This window comes from Ornithodoros turicata, chromosome 2, assembly GCF_037126465.1.
Source record: "Ornithodoros turicata isolate Travis chromosome 2, ASM3712646v1, whole genome shotgun sequence".
NCBI lineage: Eukaryota > Metazoa > Arthropoda > Arachnida > Ixodida > Argasidae > Ornithodoros > Ornithodoros turicata.
Genome location: NC_088202.1, coordinates 74,606,463 through 74,629,961, shown reverse-complemented (window position 1 = coordinate 74,629,961; position 23,499 = coordinate 74,606,463). Strand labels below are relative to the sequence as shown.

The following is a 23,499-nucleotide window of genomic DNA, read 5'->3' as shown; positions in this document are numbered from 1 at the left end:
AGCCGATGGCAAAGGTGAGAGCCCTCGAGCACTCACAGTATGTCCTAAGAAAGTCAGTTCGGGGACGTCAAAAATGCACTTGTGGTTGAGCCGCAAGCCTTCTTGCGAAAGTCGTTGTAGAACTGCTCGAAGGTTGTCCATATGCTCCTGCTCAGTTCGCCCGTACACGATGATGTCGTCAAATAGAATAATACTCCTTGACAGCCTTGCAGTAGGAGTGACATCATAAGCTGGAACGCTGACGGAGCGGATGCAATTCCAAAGCATACACGTTTGAAACGGTAGAGGCCATCGTGGTTTATAAATGCTGTTAGATCCCTGCTGTCTGGATGTAAAGGAACTTGATGATATGCTGAAGCTAAATCGAGCTTGGAGAAACGCGTAGCGACAGGGCATTTAAGACAGGGCATTTCCAGACAGGGCATTTAAGAGTTCATCTGTATGGGGCAAGGGGAAACAATCTGGTATGACTGCCTTGTTTGGCTCCCGGAGGTCCACACAAAGGCGGATGGAGCCATCTTTCTTTTTCACCACCACGATTGGTGATACCCATTCCGACGCAGTAATCTTCTCTATTATATCTTGCTCTTCTAGTCGTCGCAGTTCATCTGAAACTTGTTCGCGAACTGTGAGCGGTAGCCGTCGCAATTTACCAGTAACGGGCTTGACTTCCGACCGCACTTTCACCTTGTGCACGTAGTTCTTTGCAATTCCTAGCGTACCATCAAACAGGTGTTCGAAATCTGAAGCGAGTACTGACGGTAATGGAGTAGATACTGTGTTTGAGCACGTAAGGTGGAGCCCGTCGATCCTAAGTTCCAGTGCGGTGAGCGCGTCAAGGCCCAGTAGAGTTGTACCGCTCGAAACGACGTAGAAGATCACACACACTGTGCGGTTCTTGTGGGTTACCGATGCTGGGAAGCAACCGACTATAGCGATGCGGCTTCTTGAGTAGTCGAAGAGGTTGATGGACGTCGGCCTCAATGTAATGCCAGAGAAGTGCTTGTTGTAAATTGCTGCAGAAATAATGGATACTGACGAACCTGTATCCAACAGGAAATCGACGTTGGTGCCTTCAACATTTACTGTAAGATATATTCCAGTCTTGTGCCTCGTTTCGGGTGATGCAAGTTGGAGTACTGTTGGGCTGTCGTCTTGCGAGGTCGACCCAGAAGTGCTCGGATCCGAAGCTAATGTACGAACTCGGCCAGAAGATCGGCAGACCGACCGAAAGTGTCCTATCTTATTGCAAGCCAAACACTTTTTGTTTCTTGCTCTGCATGAAGGTGAGTTCGCGAGATGATCCGCCGACCCGCAACGAAAGCAATGTGTGCCTGACGTCGGTACCGATGGTCTGTTACCAGTTCGGAACTGCTTGTTAGCAGTCTGCTTGAATCGTCGCTTGGCAACTTCTTGTACAGTGAAATCTTCTTCGTACTTGTGGAATTGTTTCACTTCCTTCTGTGTTTGCTCAAACTGACGCGCGAGAGCCAGAGTCCTATCCAAGGTAAGGAATGAAATGCTTAATTCCTACAATCTCCTCTCATGTATGGTGTTTTTCTGCAATAGTTCCCTATGCAATCATTATAGTAGAATAAAGGAAATAATCTTGGGAGAGGATTCAATAAATAAAAGGTCCCCTGTCTAGAGCGTAGGCGTCCTTGAGCCACGCAGCTGCATGATGACGTCATACCGCGACACAATTGTTTCAGGTGGACCTTGTACAGAGGAGCATTAGTGGAAAAAAACAGTGTAGCCCTGAGACAATAGATGACGTCACAACCAACAAGAACGGCTTGCAGGGGGCGCAAGGATTCACTTCTCTCTTGGACACATTGGCGGGTGTGGACATCTTAATTTTGCTGCTAGCAATTGCGTTGGCCGATGGGGTTGATGGGGTGCGGATGTGTGGTTCGTCACTGGTGAATGGTGTGCGACAAGTGGATTTACAATGAAGGAATGTAGTGTACGTGTCCTATGATGGTGAGTGTCTTTTCACCCTGTTCAAGTGTTTGCTTTCCTCTGTTGCCCAGCAGTCGTGCGATTTTTCCTGACGTGTCCTGACATGCCCCGACACGCATTCTTTCCTCGTTGACGCTTTGTATTTTTTCTTTTTCGATGAGAAAGATTCATGTCTTGACGATGACGCTAGTGCTGCCCTGAATGGGAATAGTGCTAGAACAATTCTTAATAATTTTGCGATTAAATTAGTTCAGAAATCAACTGCAAAACGGAACAGATGCATGACTTTATAGAGGAGAAAGAGCATTACGATTCAGTTCCGTGCCTGGCTGTCGGATGGAGTAGACACATCGTTCTGCGTTCCCTGTTACCCGTACTCTGTGTTGATTTGTTGAGTGCCTAGTCCTCTTACTAGCCATTGATGGAGTTACGTGTTAGGTTATTTTGTTCTTTTGCAAGTCTCAGTTAGTAAGACTTTGAAATTCCTACGATCAGTTTTCATGCATGGTGCTCTTCTACAATAGATTCCTACACAATCGTCATAGAAGAGTAAAGGAAATAATCTTGGGATAGTGATTGAATAAATAATAGGTCTCCTGTCTAGAGCGTACGCACCCTTGAGCCACGCAGGTGCATGATGACGTCATGCCATGGCTTCATTGCAGGTTGACCTTGTCCACTTGTGTCGACCATGTGAAAAAAAAAGCGGTGTAGCCTTGGGACAATGGGATGACGTTACGACCAATGAGCAACGCGAGAAGAGGGTGCAGGAATGCTCTTCTCTCTTAGCCTCTCGCAGGTGGTCGCCGCAGAGGACGCTAAGAGCGCGCGCATGCGTAGCGGCCGCGGCGCGGCGCCCCAGTCAGTTGCTCGCTGGCTGTCGTGGAGAGCAGACGTGCGCTCAGTTGCTCCGCAGTCCCCGCGCTTGCTCAGTTTCTGCCTGGCTGTCGGATGGAGCAGTCGCATCGGTCTGCGCTCCTGTTGTGGTGGGTTGATTTGTTGTGTAACTAATTCTTTCGCCAACTTTGTCCCCGCTTTGTTTCTGATTTTCATGCCCGTGCACGTCGGGTGCTGGTTGCTGTTGCCCGGGCATCCCCGAAATTTTCTACCTTCTTCTGCCTTTTGAACATGAGTAGCGCTGGCATGATTTTTAATAATTTTGTCATGAAATTAGTTGAGCAAGTACCCGCTAGGGGGTGCAGATGTGCGACTTTGTACAGGAGAAAAAAGCATTACGATTCAGTTCTCTGCCTGGCTGTCAGATGGAGCAGTCGCATCGTTCTGAGCTCCTGTTGTGGTGGGCTGATTTGTTGTGTAACTCATTCTTTTTGTTGTTAGTTATTGATGGTTAGCATATTTACTCTTGCTTTCCCAGTCTCTGTATTACGTGTGTTTTTCTCCTCGCATGTCCAGAGCTGTCCTAACCTGCCCCAACATGTCATGATGGCGTCACAGCTGACGTCACAGGATGTCCAGAACTTATGGTCATAGCTGCGATGCTGCAGCGGCCGTTCCCTACCGCTTTCTTCAAGATGGCGTCGTTGATCTTCAACTAAACTCCTTCTCTCCTCTCTATCTCTATCTATTTTTTTCTTTTGTACGTATTTTTTATTTTTTATCAGCTCAAGTAGTCGGCAACTCACACTGTGGTCTGGACACGTCTTAGATGCTCCCCAATTAGTGTAATGACTCACTGATGGGGGGTCTCAAATTGTTCTAATTGCTAATTAATGGCGTCCAGATCACTGTGTGAGTAGTCGGCTTCTTGAGCTGATACAATACTACTTAGCTGCAGCATAATTACAACTAATTCAGAAAAAGTAGTACAAAATTTGAAGGTACTCTACTCTATCTTCCTCTGCATGGTACTAAAAATTGTGATCATTCTAAGTGCTCATCCTCTTGGCCCAGAACCTGTAACAGATTTATCAGCCATTTGTGTTTCTATTTCTGGTACTGTGGCAAACTAGCCACTTCACCCACATACCAGCATTCCTAGGTTACATAGAACACGTAGTTATAAGAGCGGTTTAAACCACCTCGCACAAGTGGCAGACGCTGTTCAAGAAAGTTATAAGAAATGGAGTTAATCGTTTCAACATCAACTTTATTTTGAGATGGGCAGGGAGTTTCATCGCCACGGGCAACACTCTAACCCATAGCTGCTGGTGGTGTGAGGTAGGAAATAATGTCCCATGGAGTCCAAAACTGACAAAAGAGCTTTGAGGGCAGGCATTCGTGGGCTGGATTTAGCCAAAGGCAAAGCAATTTTAGACAGAGGGGCAGGAGTCCAGATTATTGAGAGATCCGAAAATAGCAGTTTGGAAAGCTCCGTAGTGTGGGCAATGACGAAGAATATGCTCTGGGTCTTCTAGAGCACTGCAGTGACAGCATCTGAGGCAGTCAACTTCCCAGACAGAAGACCATCTCCCACGGACGTCCGAAATAGATCCCAATGTCCATATCCGAAAATGGATATCCGTGGGACTTCCATGGGAGATATATTCGTAGCCGTATATCCGCAGGAGGTCCCGTTGTGGTTGTTTCACGGATTGTCCAAATCGACTCCGTGATGGGATGCTGCATGGATCATGTATTCCAAGAGAGAGAGAAACGCGGGATGATGTAGCACAGCACAAATTCGACTTGCCATAAACCAGTGACTTAAAGGGATAGTCGCATCCGGAAGCGTGTTCCGGAACTATTATGGTCATGTTCCCTGTCGTTCATAATGTACGCCGGCACATTTTCTCCGCACAAATCCACTTGGTTGACTCAGAAACGATTTTTAAATGTTCGCGCTTCCGACGCGCACGGCAATCCCCGCAAGGCGCCGACACTGGATGACGTCACCCGGATAAACCAACCATCAGGAGGCGCTCCTTCCCGCCGCAGATTCTATGTGTGTCTGAGCGTGCGGCTGCCCCTTTTTCTTGTTGTCTTGTCGCGTTTGCTTTGAAGTACTTTGAACCATAGCGTGTGGCCTAGGATTTCACGCCGTTGACGTGCGATGTCACAGCCAGGAAACCGGTGCTACGTGCTCGGGTGCAGAAAGACTTATAACGCGAATCCCGAGCTTACATTTCACCGACCTCGCAATGGCGAAACGAAACGAAGGTGGGAGGCAGCGATCGCCAGCCACTACTGTGGTGTGGCCCAAGGATTGAATGTTTCACGGGTCTGTTCCTGTCATTTCGCCGACGACGCCTATTTTGATGAAGAAGATATTGCAAGTTCGGCTTGGGCTACGGCAGAAACAGAAGCGCCTGAAGATTGGCGCCGTGCCTACCACCCCTACCACATTCGATCAGGAACAAGGGCAGGAACCAGTAACGGAGGTAAGTGACAATTTTGCGTGGTCACAGCTATACGCTGCGATGAAAAATATCAGTTGTCACAGTAAACATAATCGCGAACACCTGGCCTCGCCGCCGATTGTAACGTCACAGTCATACCGGCTACTAATGTACACAAATTATTACAATTATTGCAGCATCCTGACGCAATAGTACGCGTATTCTAGAGAAAAAAATTGGTGTGTTGTTGCTGTGCTAATTGTTGCCAGTATTATGCAGGAGTAACGTAACACTCCCACATGACAGCATTATTCTAATCTTATTGCAGCTAGTGGATGTTTCTACAGTTCATAGTGTAAGCCTGATGGTAGCATTCAGGGATGTGAAAGCATTGCAATCTGTGTTTGGCTACGTCCGAGACACTTGCATCAGTATTCTACTGCAGCCTTGTTGCTAATTTCTGGCTCTATTTCAGGCGGCTGCAAGCACGTCAATGGAATCAAGTGGATTTGGTATGTTTTGTCAAGCCACGAAAATATTGCAATTCTTTTTGCACGTCCCACAAAATAATGGATATGTACGAGCCCTGAAAATTGTAGAGTTCTGTGAAAGGAATCTTGTGTGATGCGGCTGCCAGCGTTTATAACGTAATGTCGACAGGAAAATAACTGTGCCAGTGAAATAGGGACCGCAAAGGGGAAGATTTATTTGCATAGTCATTTTTATATTTGTTATTGTACCTGCTAGGCCCTCAACATATTCTTTTGAGTGTTAACACTCAAGGCCATATTTCAGATGTGGAGGTCATGGCTGAAGCAAGTACTGGGGACCCACTTCACGGCGCATCTCACAAGGGGGTTGTCATCCCCTGATTCCAGGAAGAGGAAAACAATGGACACAGACTTGCATAGCGTATTAGTACACCAGATATGGATCTGCCAACATGAACCCTCCTAGCATCCCTGTGGCAGCGTACCTGTAACCGCCCAGACTTCACACCACATTAATGTAGAACCACAGCACAACATAATAAAATAGCTTAGGTTTATTTGCCTCCCATACATAATGGGAGGCAAATAAACCTATGCTATTTCGTTATTCCCACTCCATCATAGTCCACTGTACAATAAATCGGTACAATTATAGGGTCATTCTTTATTCCCGTCACTACACCGCATTAGTGCAGTACAGTCTGGATTTGATGCCAGAGCTAATATTGCCACGTGTAGTAGTTTTTGCTGTACAGACGGGTAGACAGTCTGTTGACTGCAACTGGAGATACAGAGTGACAAGACAAAACATCCCCCACACTGCAATTACGAAAAGACGAAAATTGCTGCAAGACAAAAATTTTGCTGACATAGGCACATTTTGTGTAAATGAGCCCTTGGTCCCATCGTTGGTCCTTGCCTCCCATCAGAGGTTTTGGAGGATACTACAGGTGTGTGGTGTACGGATAGGTTTATCCGTACACCAGACACCAATAGCATCCTCCTAAACCTCTGATGGGAGGCAAGGGGGATGACCAAGGGCTCATTTACACAAAGTGTGCCTATGTCAGCAAAATTTTTGTCTTGCCACTACATGTCTCCAGTTCCAGCCATCAGTATGCACCAGCTTGTCTCTCTTGTCAAGACACCCTTGCTTCGATGGTCCTAACGCTGATAGCCTTGATAGGACGTAGATGGGAACTCCCTCCTGATGGCTCGGACAACGCATCCAGGAACCTGTCGTCTGTTCCTTGGACGAAGGTATCCCCAGACCCATCTCGTGAATGACGAGTATGCCGTGAACCTCAGGCAGCTGGAAAAGACAAATCCACATGACATTTCTTTTTGTTTAGCATTATATCTTGTGGGCATTTGCATACCTGCCAAATCTCCCACAGTGTTGGGAAGACAATGGCCAGAACAGAACAGACACTATCCCAACCTTGGAGTTCAAAGCCTGTGCATTCCTTTCTTAGTTCCGGGGTCTCCCGCATTTTGAATGTGGAAGGTTGGCAGGTGTGCAACATAGTACAACAGAAAAATGGTCCGCCTCTTTCAGGATGAACCCGATTCCAACAGCTAACTCCCTCCCGAACCAGCTTCCCTCCAATTCCGACAAAATCCAATTTCTCCGAAAATATATTACTCTTACATTCTTCAGTAACATGCTCCCCCCCCCCCCTTTATTGGCACCTCAAATGCTTCTGTTTTCAGACTTGTAAGACTATCCTTCAGAATTCTCACTGGATATCTGTCAATCAGAGTCTTGTGTTGCCAATCAGGACATGGCTAACTGGCATAATTGAGAGCATATCGAGACTAGCTGAGGCGACTGTGTTGCTTCACTTTTCCTAATGGAATTGTTGGACCAGGATTCTGGGTCGTTCCACGGCTGTCGGCCACGCTTATGATTTATGGGGGACAAACTTGTGTAGGCCAAAAAGCTGCTGAGAATAGCCGCCCCTTTTGTATACAACCCCTGTCCACTTTAGGTTCGACAATTTGCGTAACCAACAACACCCGACTAGCACCCGAGTTTACCCTTCCGAATCTTGATGGGAGGTCATTTAAACCGAAAAAATCATTACGGTCGTAATCACAGCAAACGGAAGAGCACTGCAGCAGGCTTACCTGTGGTCCTGGGGATTGAGTCGCCTAAAATGTTGATCGTAGCGGCAGAATTGAGGCGCGTACACCACTAGAAGCTCCCTACGGAGGCAGATGTCCCTGAGTAATGGGTGTTGTGTTATGCACTGCACGGCGGCACTGTTGCACATTTCTACCACCCTGGCAACAGAATGGCAACACAGGCGCTCGTCGGGCTCCTGTGGGTCGCAGAGTCCACACAGACACCTGCCGACAACAATTTCAACATTCTAAACTGTTTCGCACATCCGACGGCAGCCATGCAAAGAGATACGTCACCTGAAAATGTCATCCCGCGGGTTAGCCGCAGCCACATCTCGTGCATGGTCGGCGGGTTCCAGAGGCATTGGGTCCGTAGAGTATAGGTCATCATCCAGCATTAACTCGTCGCCGCTACCGCTTACATGTTCGTCAGAATCTCCCCCAGACAGAGAAACATCACTCTCGTTTTCAGACTCCATGTTTGCTACCTTCGCCTTCGCTTCGCGATCGCCAATTCGCGTTATTTTATTCCCCCCATTCCACCAAGCACTGGGGTAGAGTATCGCCTGTTGCGATGAAACTCCCCACTCTCCAAGACCGAAAATAAAGTTGTTGCGATCGCCAAACAGGCGCGCAGCTCGCATTTACCCAGGGCGCGCGCTGATTGGCTTTATCCGGGTGACGTTTGCTCCCACTTTTAGAGAGCGAGGGCGCAAGGATTCCGGTTTCCTTTTCATCGGATTGCGCGAAAAGTACGCCGCGGATCGAAATGGTATTTTCAGGCCCATTTCAGTGCTCGGCAAGGAATTAGAATTCGCATTAGTTTCGAAATTGACCTCGGAGAATGCGACTGTCCCTTTAATACGCCAAGCAGTTTCTCACATCACTGTTGCTTGTGCATGCAATCGAATTAAACTTGCACGTCTCACCCTTCATTTCGACCCACAGGCGAACAGGGCTCTCGTACTTGTAGAAGCTCGCGAAAACACCAATCTACAGTGTCTGTTTTCTGTTTGGAAGTGATTACGACTTCATTTCCAAAGCTTTTCGGCTAAGTGGCCCAATCTCTTGTTGCTGTTTTTTCTTTTCCTTTCTTTCTTTTTTTTTTTTGAATGCACAAATGTGTACTGGTTCTGACTGTCATATATTACGAGTGCTTGTACTTTTTTGCGGGGTTTCGCGTTTTAATTGCACAAGTACGCTGTGTAGAATTTGTGAGCCTGGTGAACGTTGAAAATTAACACTGCATTCCCATGCTACCTGCATTTGTAGCGTTTAAAAATATATTGTTCTTAGTTCCTACGGCGTTTTTCTATATGTTACATGCTGTTAAAATAAATTACAATAAAAACACTATGCATTTTGAATACGTGTCTGTTAAGGCTGATAATCCTGCTAAGACAGCTGTGGGTGCATGAGCTGTAAAGCTGTAACAGTCCCATACATGTCCCTGCTATGACCTCTGAGGATCATGGCAGGACTTCCACAGGATATCAAAACTGCGGCCACGCGGAGCTCCACAGGACATCCTCTACATGTAAACTCCCCAAAATGGTCATATCCTATGGACGTCCGGATCTCCACCTCAGGTTTTCCACGGGAAATCCACAGGAGAGGATTGTTCCCTCTGGGTTGCCTCAGGTGGTAATGCCACTGAGCTGTAAATGCCCCATTGAGTCACAGTCCATGGGTCACAGTGCACCATCTCGGCGAGAAGTGTTTTGTGGCATCCAGAAACCAAGCTCTGGGTCAACATTTCTCAGTATAGACGGGAGGAAAATGTCAGTTGTCCATTGACAGGAAGACAATTTGAACAATCCATTGATCTGTTGGTCAACGAGATCTGCTTTCTACATGACCAGTAAAAGTCCTTTGCTATCTTTCACTGTGATCTAATTCAACACCTCCCTCCTACGACGGTGTTCCCGCCACAGTTTTACCTTGCTGAATCACTTTTCGCGGCACTTATCAAACGTAACATTAGCGGTTCTTCATAGGCTGAGGCCGAGGAAAGCAAGAGACGTTCACATGATGTTTACGTGATTAACGTCGTGACAAATGGTTGACACAGGAGTTTTGCGGTACGTTTTATATGTTGCTCATCCTGGACATTTTTCACTGCCCCATTTCCTGTCCAAAACAGCTACGACTGCATCAATGTCACTTCACCCATGAATTCCTTCATGAGTTGCACGCGTGTTAGCACACCAAGTCGTTACACGTCTGAAAAATACCTGACGAAATCGGCAGAAGAAACATATGCTTTATTAGAGCTTGCAGTGATTATCCTTTTTTATGCAGCACATCCGCAACACCGTACGAACCATACGACTTCGTCGTTACTCCATTTTCTCAGATAGCCTCGTTCCCAATGGTAGCCGAACGGCCGAACCGCTGAAGCGTTGTTTTCCTAGTATTCATACGCGTAGTTATTTACGCCTATGACTTAATTAAATTAATGAATAATTGAGAGATACATGCTGAATAGGACACAGAATTGCATAAAGACTCGTTATTCTGGAGTGTGACCCTCTTAAACACTGATTTTCTCACGTGAAACCATGCTTAACACAGGACTGCATAGACCTAATGTGATTTATTTTGACAGCGTGAATTTCGAAGGGATGGATTTTGAAGGGTGGATTTCTTAGCGTGGATTTCAAAAGTTTTATTATTAAGAGTGGATAACAGGGTACACCCCGAGGTACATAGCTGTCTTACGGGCGGCAGGGATAGAATATGTAGAAACGACATTATACGACATTAATGAACTAACGCTCTCACAACTCGGGAGTGCATAGTGCTGCAGAACAACTCATTTCTGTGACTGGGTAATAATTGCCATCTTTCCCGTTCGCAGGATAACAGATGTAACACTAAGAGATTAAGTTCCATCGAGGGCACAATTTCTGTCCTCCAAGTAGCAGTGGGAAATATACCCACCCTCCTGCAGGGTCTCATGCACGCCTGCAAGATAATGCCCAGGTTTGGCATTCGGTCGACACGGCGATGCAGACGTCTGTGAAGAGGTCGGCCGTCCACGCTACAGGTACTCCCGCAGTAAAGAGTGCCCGCGGCCTGCAAGCAGATCAAGGGGCTCGACCCCAACGCCCTTTCAGCCGGCTCCCCCTCATGCTTGTGGTTCCTTAGGGCGAGGCTTCTACAGAGGCAGAGGGTAGCAGTGTTTCCCACCTCACACCACCCTCTGGCAGGCTGGACGTCTCACTGCTTGCACGCATGGGAGGCTCTCACGAGAGGTCCGTGGGGTCTGCACTCAGTTCAGGGCTATGCACGGGATCTACACTCTAAATCCTGTGACGCACACGTGCCGGTTAAAAACGTTCCCTCAGACAGTAGAGTTACAAAATGGTGTACTATTCCATCATTCACGTTGAAACAATACCAGCGTGATATTCACTTCGGTTTCTTTACAGGTTGTTTCCTGTCTCAACGGTCACGCATACGTGTGCAAAATTGCAACTGCTTCTCACATCCAAGCGTGTCTGGTGGCAGTTGTTTGGACATCTTCGTCGGCCATTTCGTTTGAGGAACTGTCGTGTTCGTGACTAAGGATGATCTTGATTGAGCTTTGCAGTGCCAGCGTGTTCGAAGTTTCGAGGATTGTGTGTTCGATGTTTGGAGGACTGCCTGGTGCATCGAATGGGTTGTGTGACCGTGCAACGTGTGCTCCGTATGTGTGTGTTGGGATTAGTGAACCGTGTATGCTTTCCATTCGGCAAACGATGATGTACTGGATACAGTTTAAAGGTATGTGCACGCCAATAAAATTTCGTGTTTCAAGTTCGATGTTCTTGGTGGATTTTCTTCCTTTCTTCTTCGTTTGTTTTCCGAAACCTGGAGGTCATTTTTCTGTTAGGGAACTCGAGAGGCACAATGTGTCACGCGTATTAGGGGTACGAGTAACCCTTCAATACGTCCGGGACACTGTGGCTCCTGGCGTCAGCAGGGATGTCGTACCAGTTGTTTCAGGAGGCACAGAGCACCTGCAGCTTTCACAGGCACTGCTGGTCTCTTGAAGTCATCTGCCGTTTGATCAACAGGCACATTTCTTAAAAAATGTGCCTGTTGATCAAACGGCACCTATCCGTCACTGGGTTTAGAGTGTAGTGACAAACCCCATTCAACACACTTCTCCACACACCCCTCAATTTGTGGAGGATCAGCAGACCTTAAAGGGACTATGAAATGATTTTTTCTTGTTTTTATCAGAACGAAAACATTTTTCTGAGCCTAGAACCAAAATTTTACCTTCGTCATGCCAGAAGTATTCTCGGGAGCGAATTTAAACGGAGCGGCGAAGGGAGTACAGCCGGCGTCTAGCCGTGGCGAGCTGCCGCGCGGGGACACAGCGAGCAACTTGACGGAACCACGGCCGGGTCAGAGACACGTCGTCGTAACGTGTCGTGGTCCCGTCAGGAGCATGCGCCGTAGGATCTCGCGTATGCATTCATCGGGACCGGAAATCTCCGTGACGGCAGCTTCCGCGTGGTGGTCGCAATCTATTGCAGTCTCATGCTGTGGTTCTCGCCGCCATGCCGAGGCGATGTAAGGTGGTTGGTTGCCCTAATTCTCATCAATATTCGCGGAGCATCCAATGTCATATGCTTCTAACAAGGATCTCTGAGTCCGTGTGGTTCAAATGCTATCACATATTTCAGGATTGTATAAATGGGTTAATTGTCACCTGCGCAGCTTGCAACCTTACGGCCGCTTACGGTACACAAGAGAGGGTAAACAAAAAAGGACAAAATAGAAGTTACCGAACCTAGTCACTAAACTCGGGTGGTGCACTGTTGATAAATACATACAGACTTCGCTTAGCATCCTCTTAGAAACCATATTTTAACATAATATTTATGTAATATATTGAACATACGTAAGCGTTCTTTTCTCTTCACTCATCTACTTTCATGTTTACAGGTAACTTCCTCAGCGGAGCCTGAAACCCCTGAGGTGAGACAGCATGATCACTGCAACGCACTATTCAGAGCAGACAAATGCTGCGTATTCACCTCCAGATTCCTCTTTGCAGCATTGTCTTGCCTACCATTCAGACTCTGTATATTGTTCACAGCTATTGTTTCTTTTCTTTTCTTTCTTTTTTTGTCATTTCATTTCAGTTTACTTTATCATGTGCACAAATATGATATTGAGGAGGACATTTTCCTGTTGACACTTGAATAAGCTACGTTACTTTTAAGAGGTGCAGACTTTTGTTCCTTATCTTATAATCATTACTCAGGCGGATTACGTCTATTTGCATTCACCGGAACTGGAGTTGCATACTGTGTTAATGTTTTTCTTCTCTCAAGCCAGGGCTACCCCAGAGTATGGCAGCTGACGTCTTTTACGGGGGTAACATGCCAGAACAACTCCAGCAAGTGCTCATGCAGTTCACCTCTAAGATAAAGAAACCTACGTTTGACGCACCATGTCGTCAGGAGATTTTGTTCCTGCTACAACACTGTGCTTTGTTTTATATTACCAAAAATAACCTTACCAACCATTACTATATCAGTGGTGTACTGCTGCGTTCAACCAGTTCAACTTGCTCTGGCCATCCTGTAAAGCCTGTGCAGCGACTTCAGCCCTTATTTGCTAATAACAGTGGGGCCAATACAGTTGTTAGATGAGCTGTGTGGCAGTGTAAAATAGAATACATCCTGTGCTTGCATATGCATAAAAATTATGCACGTGTAGCATATAATGTGTGTATGTAGATGTTTCAGGTATTAACTCTTGTGTATTTTAGTTATCGTACCATCTGAGCTAAATGCCGAGCCTGGTGCCCTCGTCCTTGGCACGTATACAGGTGGGCCCAAATCCTCGGTGGAGCCTGCAGAGCTGTGGACTCTGTCCAGGTGGCAAATTGGGCAGTACTTTTACGAAAGAGGCGATTTCCGCCAGAAGATCAAAAAGCAGTTTATTTGAAATAGTACCAATTGCTTCTCTTTCTTTTTTTTAATTGCAAAATATAGAGCATGTTACGTGACTACTGGGGCTTTTGCCTCTTTCCAGGTACCTCAACTGGTGACTTCAAGCTTATGTAACACCATAGTATAAGGTGGCAATGAAGCAGGCGAGCTAGTGTCGTTAGTTTGTGCCCCTCAGTCTTGGGGTTAATTTTGGATGTATTACATAGTATTGGAAACCTGGCTGAACAGTAAAGAGGTTAAACAACAAATAGTTATCAGAAATAAATGCGATGTGCAGAATACGCTGCAAGTGAGTTTCTGTAGGCGTGGTTGGTGTTAATGCTAACTGTTTACATTTACGACGTGCTCAACACTGAATACCTCATAAAACACAAATTCTTGCGTGAAACATATTCTGAAACACATTCCCTTAACGGAAGGAAATACGGCCAGCCCGTCGCGTCTGTAGACCACGAAATACAAAGTAAACCTCCCTCCGTTCCCTGCGCCCATTTGGAACTCCATGGCCATTTGGAACTCCTGTCCCCATCTTTATCGTTGCCCACAGGGAAGAGGGCTTGCGCCTAGTCCTCAACCTCCGCCCCCTAAATGCCTTCCTTCATTACGAAAATTTCAAGACGGAGGCTTGGCTCACTGTCCGCTCTTTGATACTAGATAACGACTTCATGACCCGTGTCGACCTTCAGGATGCGTACCTTTCAATACTCATCCACCCGAAATACAGGGACCTCCTGTGTTTCGACTGGCTAGGCCTACGTCCATCCTCAAACCAGTAGTCGCCTATTTTCGGTCTCAGGGTGTGCGCCTGGTTATCTATTTGGACCACATCCTTCTCATGCATCAACGGGCGCTACAACTGGCATGTCAAACCCGTCGAGTGATGGGCATTCTCACAGCTCTGGGCTTCCAGATAAACCTGTGGAAGTCTCAGGTTCTTCCAGTGCAATCCGTGAGTTTCCTAGGATTCATAATCAGCACTCTGACCATGCTTATACAACTCCCCTTGGACAAAAAGAAAGGCTTCCTAGATGTGATCCAAGCCCTCCTCGCAAATCCCCAAGTATCTTCCCGTGTACTGTCACAGATCATAGGCAAGTTTAACTCCACAGCAATCTTTCCGGCCCCACTACACTACCGCGAGTTGCAACTGCTGCACAGAAGATCTCTACACTTGAGTTCACGCGACACGCTGATATCTTGGACCCCGGCCGCCAGAGAGGAGATGCAATGGTGGAGGCAAAACCTCCTTCAATGGGATGGACACTTACTCCACAACGACAAGATAGTCCTAACCATACAGACGGACAGCTCCCGCCTTCGTTGGGGGGCAGTCTGCAAGAACCTTTGTGTGGGTCAACTTTGGTCCAAAGAGGATCGCACACTCCATATAAATGTGTTGGAACTCAAAGCAGGCTATTGCCAAACACTTGAGGCAGGGATGTGTGCTTTTGCAGATGGGCAACACAGCTGCGATCGCAGCAATCAACAAGCTAGGCAGCGCTCGTTCGGCCCCCTGTCATCCCTAGCACGTCAGATCTAGTCTTGGTGCTTACAAAAACGGGTCACTATCCGAACAGAACACATCCTAGGTCGGTTGAATATAGAAGCGGATTGTGCGGCTCGGACGAACTTGGACAGCAGCAGCTGGGAACTGGACCCCGACCAGTTCAAGCGGATCAGCCGGCTGTGGGGCCCCTTTTCGGTAGACTTATTTGTTGACTTCACAAACTTTCATATTCCACTCTTCTACAGCTGGAAATCGGAACTTCTGTCTCAGGGAATAGATGCATTCACCAAAGATTGGAGTGTGGGTATAAACTACGCGTTCCCCCGTTTTGTCTGGTGGGGAAGTACCTTCAGAAACTACAACAGGTGACCGCCACATCGGTCTTGAATCCCACAGTATGGCCAACACAGTCTTGGTACCCAGCTCTTCTCCAAGCTCTAGTCGACCTCCCCCGGTTGATTCCACTTTATCCGCACCTACTCCTGAACGTGCTCAGCATGGTCACCCTTTAATTTTAGGCGGTGGTCTCGAGCTGACAGCATGTAAGGTATTCTGCAATTCCAGTCTTCTCAGCCGCTTTCTGCTCACGCTTCCAATCTCATCAGTACAGCTTGGCGCAAGGGCACAAAGGCAGTCTACAGTTCGTGCTGGCGTAAATGGTGTAGCTGGTGTACTCACAGCAGGTCGATCCCGCTTTAGCTGACTTCCTTAACTTCCTTGGTTGACTTCACCTTCAGGGGCTGTCTTCGTACGCACTATTGGTTGCTACAGATCGGCAATATCTCAGTCTATACTGCCATTGGGGCATACAAACCTAAGAAACGTCCCTTGACAGCCCGACTCCTCAAAGGCATCTTCAGTTCTTCGCCCCCACAGCGAAGACCTGCCGAACTGTGGGACGTGAACCAAGTAACCTCATACCTGAGGTCGTTAGGTCCCAACACTTCTCTGTCCCTGATTTCCCTAACATACAAATAGTGTATGCTGTTAGCCCTAGTGATAGCGGGACGGGTAGCATAACTCTCTCTCTTGCAATCCATGTGAAATCGTGAACGCCAGAGGGGTGGCACCTGGGGCTCCTCGGACATCGAAAGACTGTTCGACCGGGGCATTCCTCAGACTCCCTTTTTGTCCTTCGTTTCTCACATGATGAAGCCTTATGCCCACTCAAAGCTCTTCAGGAATACATCATCCGCACAACCCCTTTCCGTAGTGGGGTTGAGCAACTGTTTCTTACCACTCGCAGACCGTTTGTGGGAGCCGCAAAAGACACCATAAGTCAATGGATAAAGCGTATACTCAACTCGGCAGGGGCAGGCACTAGCAGGCTCACTGCTCGCTTTACCAGGGCAGCAGCTACCACAGCGGCAGCAACAAGGGGAGTTGCAATTGGAGAAATCCTCCGGGTGGCGAACTGATCGTCATGGTCTACCTTTAACATATTCTGTTATCGCCCCCACAGCTTCGCACCGGTTGGGAACAAATGTCTTGAGTGGAACTTTAAACATGCTACAGTAAACCATGGTAGTAAGTGCTGGAATTACTGAAGTATAATTACCAGTTTTGAAAAATGGTACTCACCTGACGTTAAAGCAGGAATTATACAAAGTATCTGGAAGCACTTACTATCACGGTGCTTCCACCCGGCCCACCCTTCTGACTACCAATGATCTACTTTTGTGTCTCTTTTTCTTTCTTTTTGCAGCATTCAACAAACTTCTAGCCCGGGAATGTCTCTCACAGAAAGGACGGATCACAACCCCCCGCCCCCTTTCCCGCAAAAAAAAAAAAAAAAAAGCAGTGAAGCAAATAAAGTGAGACATGTTTAGACTAAATTTAGTAGTCGTGTGTCTGGTTTGCCAAATGGCTATAATTCAACTAATTTAATCGTCATAAGATCGCCTGTGCGATGAGATTGCGTTAGAACAGCTGGGGCGAGTTGGTGGGACAATAGTCTCTGGTATCAGGTGCTACCGTGGTAAGATCGTGCGTATAGTCGAGTGCTTATGATTCCGCCGGGTACCGCAATCATATTACATCGTCGACGGCTTCACGTGGACAACGTTGACGTCACCAGCTCGGAAGATGAGGAAGGAACGGGAAGACGGAAGTGGAGAAAGACGAAGACCTTGGCTCCCTCTGGGGGCCGACAGAAGTATCTATACAGTTGGAGTTGGAATATACAGAATATTTGAAGTTTGGCTCGTTTCGGCGAATTCCGCGGGAAGTGCTACAGTAAACCATGATTGTAAGTGCTTCCATATATGTACTTCGTATAATTCCTGCTTTAACTTCAGGTAAGTACCATTCGTCAAAACAGACGGCATGACCTATCCAGCCATGAACAGCTGGACTCACAACTCAGGATTATCCTCTTGCAGTTTATTTATTTATTTATTTACTCCTCAAGGCCCGAAGGCAGTTTGCGAACATATTGTGGATCAACGGAACAGTATCTGCCCTCAAAACCGGGCAATCTACAAGGGTCATTGAATACTTCTGTCCCATAAGCATAACGACTTGCATATGCAGAATCGTGGACCGGCTGGTGCTAAGCTGATTGCGACGATTCCTTGAAAGCAAGTCTCCATCCATGCAGGGCTGCAGACGGGCGCGCAACACCAGTGACTACATCGTCGTTCTAGAGTCGCACGCATGTCGAAGAGGACGATACCTGCGCGCACATCACAGTAAAACGGGCCTACGACCACGCATGCTTGGTGCTAAAAAATAACGTGGTTAGTGTAGAAAATGCAAATCCGTGGTCACATGAGTTTTAGTGCATCGTACGCCACCACCTTTGCGTACGTAAGGGATAGCATGGTGGTTCTGCGCACTGCACGAAGCTTTCACTATGGTTTGCATGAGCGCAGAACCACCAACGCTATCCCTTACGTACGCAAAGGCGATAGCGTACGGTACACTAAAACTCTATTATTTGAAATTACCGTGCCACCATGCACGTCACGGAACGTCACTGAAACGCAACCAAGCTCCGCCCTCTCATGGCACGCAATGTTTCACCTGAGATAGCGCGCGCTGAGCGCATAGTGGTCGTTACATTTCAAAGCCAGCTGCAGGTTCACGTTATGCGATAACGCAAATCGTTGACTTCGCTAGTTTACTTGGAGCTACTGTGGCTGTTAGAAGTCTGAAGCGGCAGCGGGTGTTGTGCTCACCGGATGTCTTTGCGTGCATGAGCAAAATTTTCCGAATTATGTCGACTTCCTTAGGTGCAATATTTGCAATGTGCGACGAATGTAGAGGCACTTTAAGCCAGAGAATTGCGAGGCCAACAGCACTGTCCGTGAAGAAAAGGTACGTTTATTGAAGTTTTGCTGCAGCATATATAATCCATTTCGGTATATATAAAAAATTTGTCATATTTATCATGTCAAATATTTACATGGAGCTTCGTTGAAAACAACACTGGAACAATAGCAATGTTCATAAGGGGTTTGTGCCAGCCTGCTGACCGGCATCAGCCCCATATCATCATCGTATCTTGATGTGTGTGTGGGGGGGGGGGGGGGATATTGTAAAATAAACAGCAGTGGTGGGAACACTGAGTAAACAAAAAAAAGTGCATCCTATCCTGTCACTTCCTCCTCACCATGTGTTGAGGGGAACAGTGCATTTAATGCTGCAGAATAAATAAAAGGATGTGCAGTCGTGGCTTTTCACGTTCTTACAGTGCTCAGGAATTATGTAACAGGCAGCTACCAAGGAAGCATTGGACAAGAGCACATTGTGGCCATCGACCCGCCTCGATATCAAGGATTCCAGGGTGAACTGGTGCTATCGACTGCTCATCTTGAGTCGCTAATTTTGACAAACATTTTCAAACATCGCACTGCAGATATATTCATGAGACTCGTATAGAAACTCGTATAGAAGTATACGACCCCAAAAACTACATTCTTAATGTCCAATGTCTCCGCAATGAAACAAAATGTATCAATCTTACCGTTACATCATCTACATCAGCATAGTACAGAGAGAACACGAACACCCTAATGCGCGTTCTCGCGCGGTCTCGCGTTCACATGTGAGCTACAGTTATTCATCAGAAGCCTAGAATATTGCTTCTGAACAGAAAAAACTGGCGATTTCGATCTACGCGGATGACATCTGCATTTGGACCAGCGGCTAATCCCGTCAGCCCATCCAGCGGCGCCTGCAACACGCTTTGAACGCTGTTGAGCACTACCTCGCAACAGCCGGCATGGGCTGCTCGACTGAAAAGTCCGTGGTACTCCCGTTTACGAGAAGGAACATGCATCCCCTCCCTCTTTCAGTTGCTGGTGTACAGCTGACGTGTGTACCTTTTCATCATTTCCTCGGTGTCACTGTAGGCGCCAGGCTGTCTCTGGTGAAGCACATAGCGAGCTTGGAAATCAAGGGCCACCAGTGGATTGTTGTGATCAGGCATCTAGCAGACATGAAGTGCAATAGTGCCACGGCGTCGCTTTTGGCCGTCCACCGGGCTTTGGTTCGCGGGTCTCTTACATACAGCTTGACCGTGTTCAATGGCCTCCCACCTTCTTCAGTCTATAAGCTTCGGTGCCTCCTGGCGCAAAGTCTCCGAGTGTGCATGGGAGTTCCTCGAGCGGTAGAGACTCGTTTGGACATTGCTGAGGAGAAGGAAGCCCCGCATGAAAGTTCTTCGCTACGGGGAGACGTGTCGGCAGTACCTCCGCCTTCTAGCTCACCATTGCCGGCACCCGCTAGTTATGAAGCTCCGGAGACGCAAGCTCTGCAGCGTGCATCCATGTGTCTTTCAAATGAAGACTAGTGTACCTGACTTTGTGGTCACACCCGCAGCTCCTAGCACTCCTCCTTGGACTTTTCCTGCACCCGGCATCTCCCTATCGGTTCCTGGGCGAACAAGGAAGAAAGGCGACCTTGCAGCATGCGTGACGAAGCAGCTCACTCTAGATATGATGAGCTCGTTTTATGCGACTTCCACAGCAGTATTCAAGGACGGCTCAACCAGGAGGGGAGGCTCGTCGTCCGCCGTTGTCATTCCCTCCGAGTCAATTTCAGATGGCCATCATCTCTCACATAAAACATCGTCAACGTGCGCTGAGCTTTATGCTATTCTTTTCGCCCTGCGGAAAATTACTGACTGCCCTGTTCGCTCCTAGGTCGTTCTTACAGATTCCAGATCTGCGCTGCAGTGTGTGGCAACTATGGGATTTCGCGGCTCGCTCAGCCCCGTGGTGCTCTGCAAGTAAATACGCTGCATGAATGAAACTTTGCAAATATATAAGAAAGCAACCGCACAGGGCCACTCTACCGTGTTCCAGTGGATCCCGGGTTATGTGGGCATCAGTGGAAACGAGAACGCAGATCGAACAGCCGCAGGCGCGCAGCAGTACACCCGGCGTGCCCCCATCATCTTGTCTCGGGGGATCGCCGTTACCTCGTCTCAAGCCTCCCTGCCGCCAAGATGCTATCACAATGGCAATATGACATCACCACCCACTCTCTGCATTACTCCGTTGACCCCACAATGTCCCTTACCCTCCCCCGCCGAATGCGTCGTTCCTTTACCACAGTCTTCCACCTCATGAGACATAATGTGGCTTTTACACCGGCTTTCAAACGTCTCCTCGGTGTCGGTGCATCCAGCCTCTGTTCCACGTGTGATATGCGCGGCGACCTCCATCACGTCCTCCTGGTCTGTAGACAGTACGATCGCGAGCGCGCCCTCATGGAAACTGCTCTGCAACGCGTCGATCAACGCCCAGTTCGACTTAGCCAAAATTCTCGCGCCATGGTCGGACCCCTCATATCAGAAGGCCTACGAGCTGTTGCTGAGTTCCTCTCCAGCACTGGACTAATGGACGTACTCTAATAGGACACCTTTCCATCATCATCCCTTTCTCATCCCTTCCTCAAGAGCAATCGGGCAGTGTACCGCCATCACGGCGGTGAATGACCCACCACATCATCGTCCCATTTATGTGCGTGTGTGTGTGTGTGCTTCTCAAAAAGCTTCCTAATCAAAAATGTAATTACTTTCAATAACATTTTTTCGGATTTGTCTGACAAGCAATGGCGAGGATTTGTGACGATGAAACTCGCCACTCTCCAAGGTCAAAAATAAAATTGTTGTTTGTCTGACAAGGTATGTTTGCGATTTGATGCTTCCATATTTTCGTCTGTTTGTGTCCTGAATCAGTGGCACTCATGTCGCAGCTATTCACAGCTACCTTGTTCACAGCTATCATACGTACCCTCGTAGAGTAATTTTCTTTTCCGATTTTTACTTCACGAATTTGTGTCTATGCAGACATGTATTTTGCACATACAGTCAACCATCGATTTACGAACGGTTAACGTTCCTTGAAAAATTAAGCAAGGTGATGTGTTTCTCACCATTGATAGAGCGAACGAATTCGTAAACTGAGGTTTAACTGAATTTATTTTATGTCTAAAATATTTATTTTGTACTAAGGTATCAGCACCAGGTGATCTGGGGGACGTGCCCTCGGGGGGGGGGGGGGGGGTCGAGGTAGCTTGCCGTTGTTGGCCGCACTCAAGTGGGCATCGTCACGACTATAGCCAAAAAAAAGGAAAAGAAGGTGGGAGAAAGGGGAGTTGAGGACTTCAAAGTGATGTAGAAGCAGGATGACCGGTACTGATGGGACGGAAGCACACTGTAGGTGAGAGGTGCACTAGAGTGGTCTCTCCGCTAGGCCCGTTGCTTGGAGAAAGCGCACGAGGCCGCGAGTTTTTGAGAGTCGTTCCGCACAAGAACCTTCGGGGAAGAGGACGTCCGTCAGTATACCAGGCCTGGCGTGGGGAAGATGGGTTTCCCGCATGGCATGGTATGCACGGCATTCTGTCAGGATATGCGCAATTGTCTCCGGATGATTACAGTGTCCGCAACTGGAGTCCTCCCTGGAGCCGATCTTGCACAGTTGCGAGTTCGTGAACGCAGATCCTGTGCGTAATCGATGGAGCATTGTCTGCATACCACGGGGAAGATCTTTCGTGGGAAGAGAGGGTCGGTGATTCTGCATGATGTCCTGTATGCCAGGGAGACGCACCTCAACTAGTAACAACAAGTAACAACAAATAATAACAAGCCGTCCTTTCGGGCTGACTTTTCCTGACAAAATAAATAGATTCCACGACCACCCCTCGGCAAGCAGCAGTTGTGCTGCTTTTTGGCTGTGTACATATTTATTTTGCATACGTCACTGTCAGCGGCAAGGGTCCATGATCTTGCTACCTGTGGGAGTATGTACCACCATAACGCAAATAAAAGTGAATTGAATAATTGCCCCAACCTATAGGGTGTGCGTGTACGTGAAGAAAAAAGGATACCACTCCCTGAATGTGTAAGTGATAAATGCCTGCGTCTTCTGCTCATAGCGTGGAAGTCCCCTCTATAGTCCCCGTTTTTCGCACTTGGTAATTAAATTCCTGCATGTCATAGCAGAGTTGTCATGGAAATGTAGGGTCCTGTTTAGTCCGGAACATATGAGGTAACAGAAGGCCATCATTCGCGTTGTGCTTCAAATTATTTATTTCTTTGATACCGAGAAATGAAAGTGGGAACAACCCTTACAAAAGTTGGCTTCCCCTCTCTATAGAAATCTTTACTCCGTTTTAGACACTCTACCTAGTATCCATCCACTGCTACTTTCTGTCCACTTAATCTAAAGAAACTGTATGGAATCCCTATTGACAAGCTATGTTTTTTTTTAACCAGTGCTGCTTTCTACTTTCTATCCATGAGATGTATAAGCAATCTATACAAGTTCTACAGACACATGCATATACACAACTTAGATGAGATTTGAGAAAGCGCAATAAAAATATAATTTTAATACAAATGTGTACAATTCTTAATGATTATGTTGCGAATATTGAGACGTTTACAACTGAGATGCTACAGCAGTACTGGTTGTAGTGACGTGTCGGCTATTTCAATAATTGTCTGAATCAAGTCCCAGACGGAATGTTACATGGAGCATATATTGCGAGAGAGAGAAAAACGTGCGATTGTGTGGCACTGCGCATGCTTGACTTTCGATGGACCTAGTGAATGTCTAAAACCAAAAGCAGACGTTATGTTGATGGTGAATTAATACCCCAAGCAATTCCTCACTTCAGCGCTGTTTGTATGCGTAACTGAATTAATG

At 47.3% G+C, this 23,499-nt stretch overlaps 1 protein-coding gene across 1 annotated transcript; it reads right to left on the bottom strand.

Annotated features, from left to right (window-relative positions):
- Positions 1-396: 396 nt before the first annotated feature.
- LOC135384771 (uncharacterized protein K02A2.6-like) lies at positions 397-2,609 on the bottom strand. The gene is made up of 3 exons (XM_064613957.1): positions 2,578-2,609; positions 1,362-1,498; positions 397-1,190 (listed from the first exon to the last, which is right to left on the bottom strand). The coding sequence occupies exons 1-3, from the start codon at positions 2,607-2,609 to the stop codon at positions 397-399; spliced, it is 963 nt and encodes a 320-aa protein (XP_064470027.1).
- Between the last annotated feature and the right edge of the window lie 20,890 nt (positions 2,610-23,499).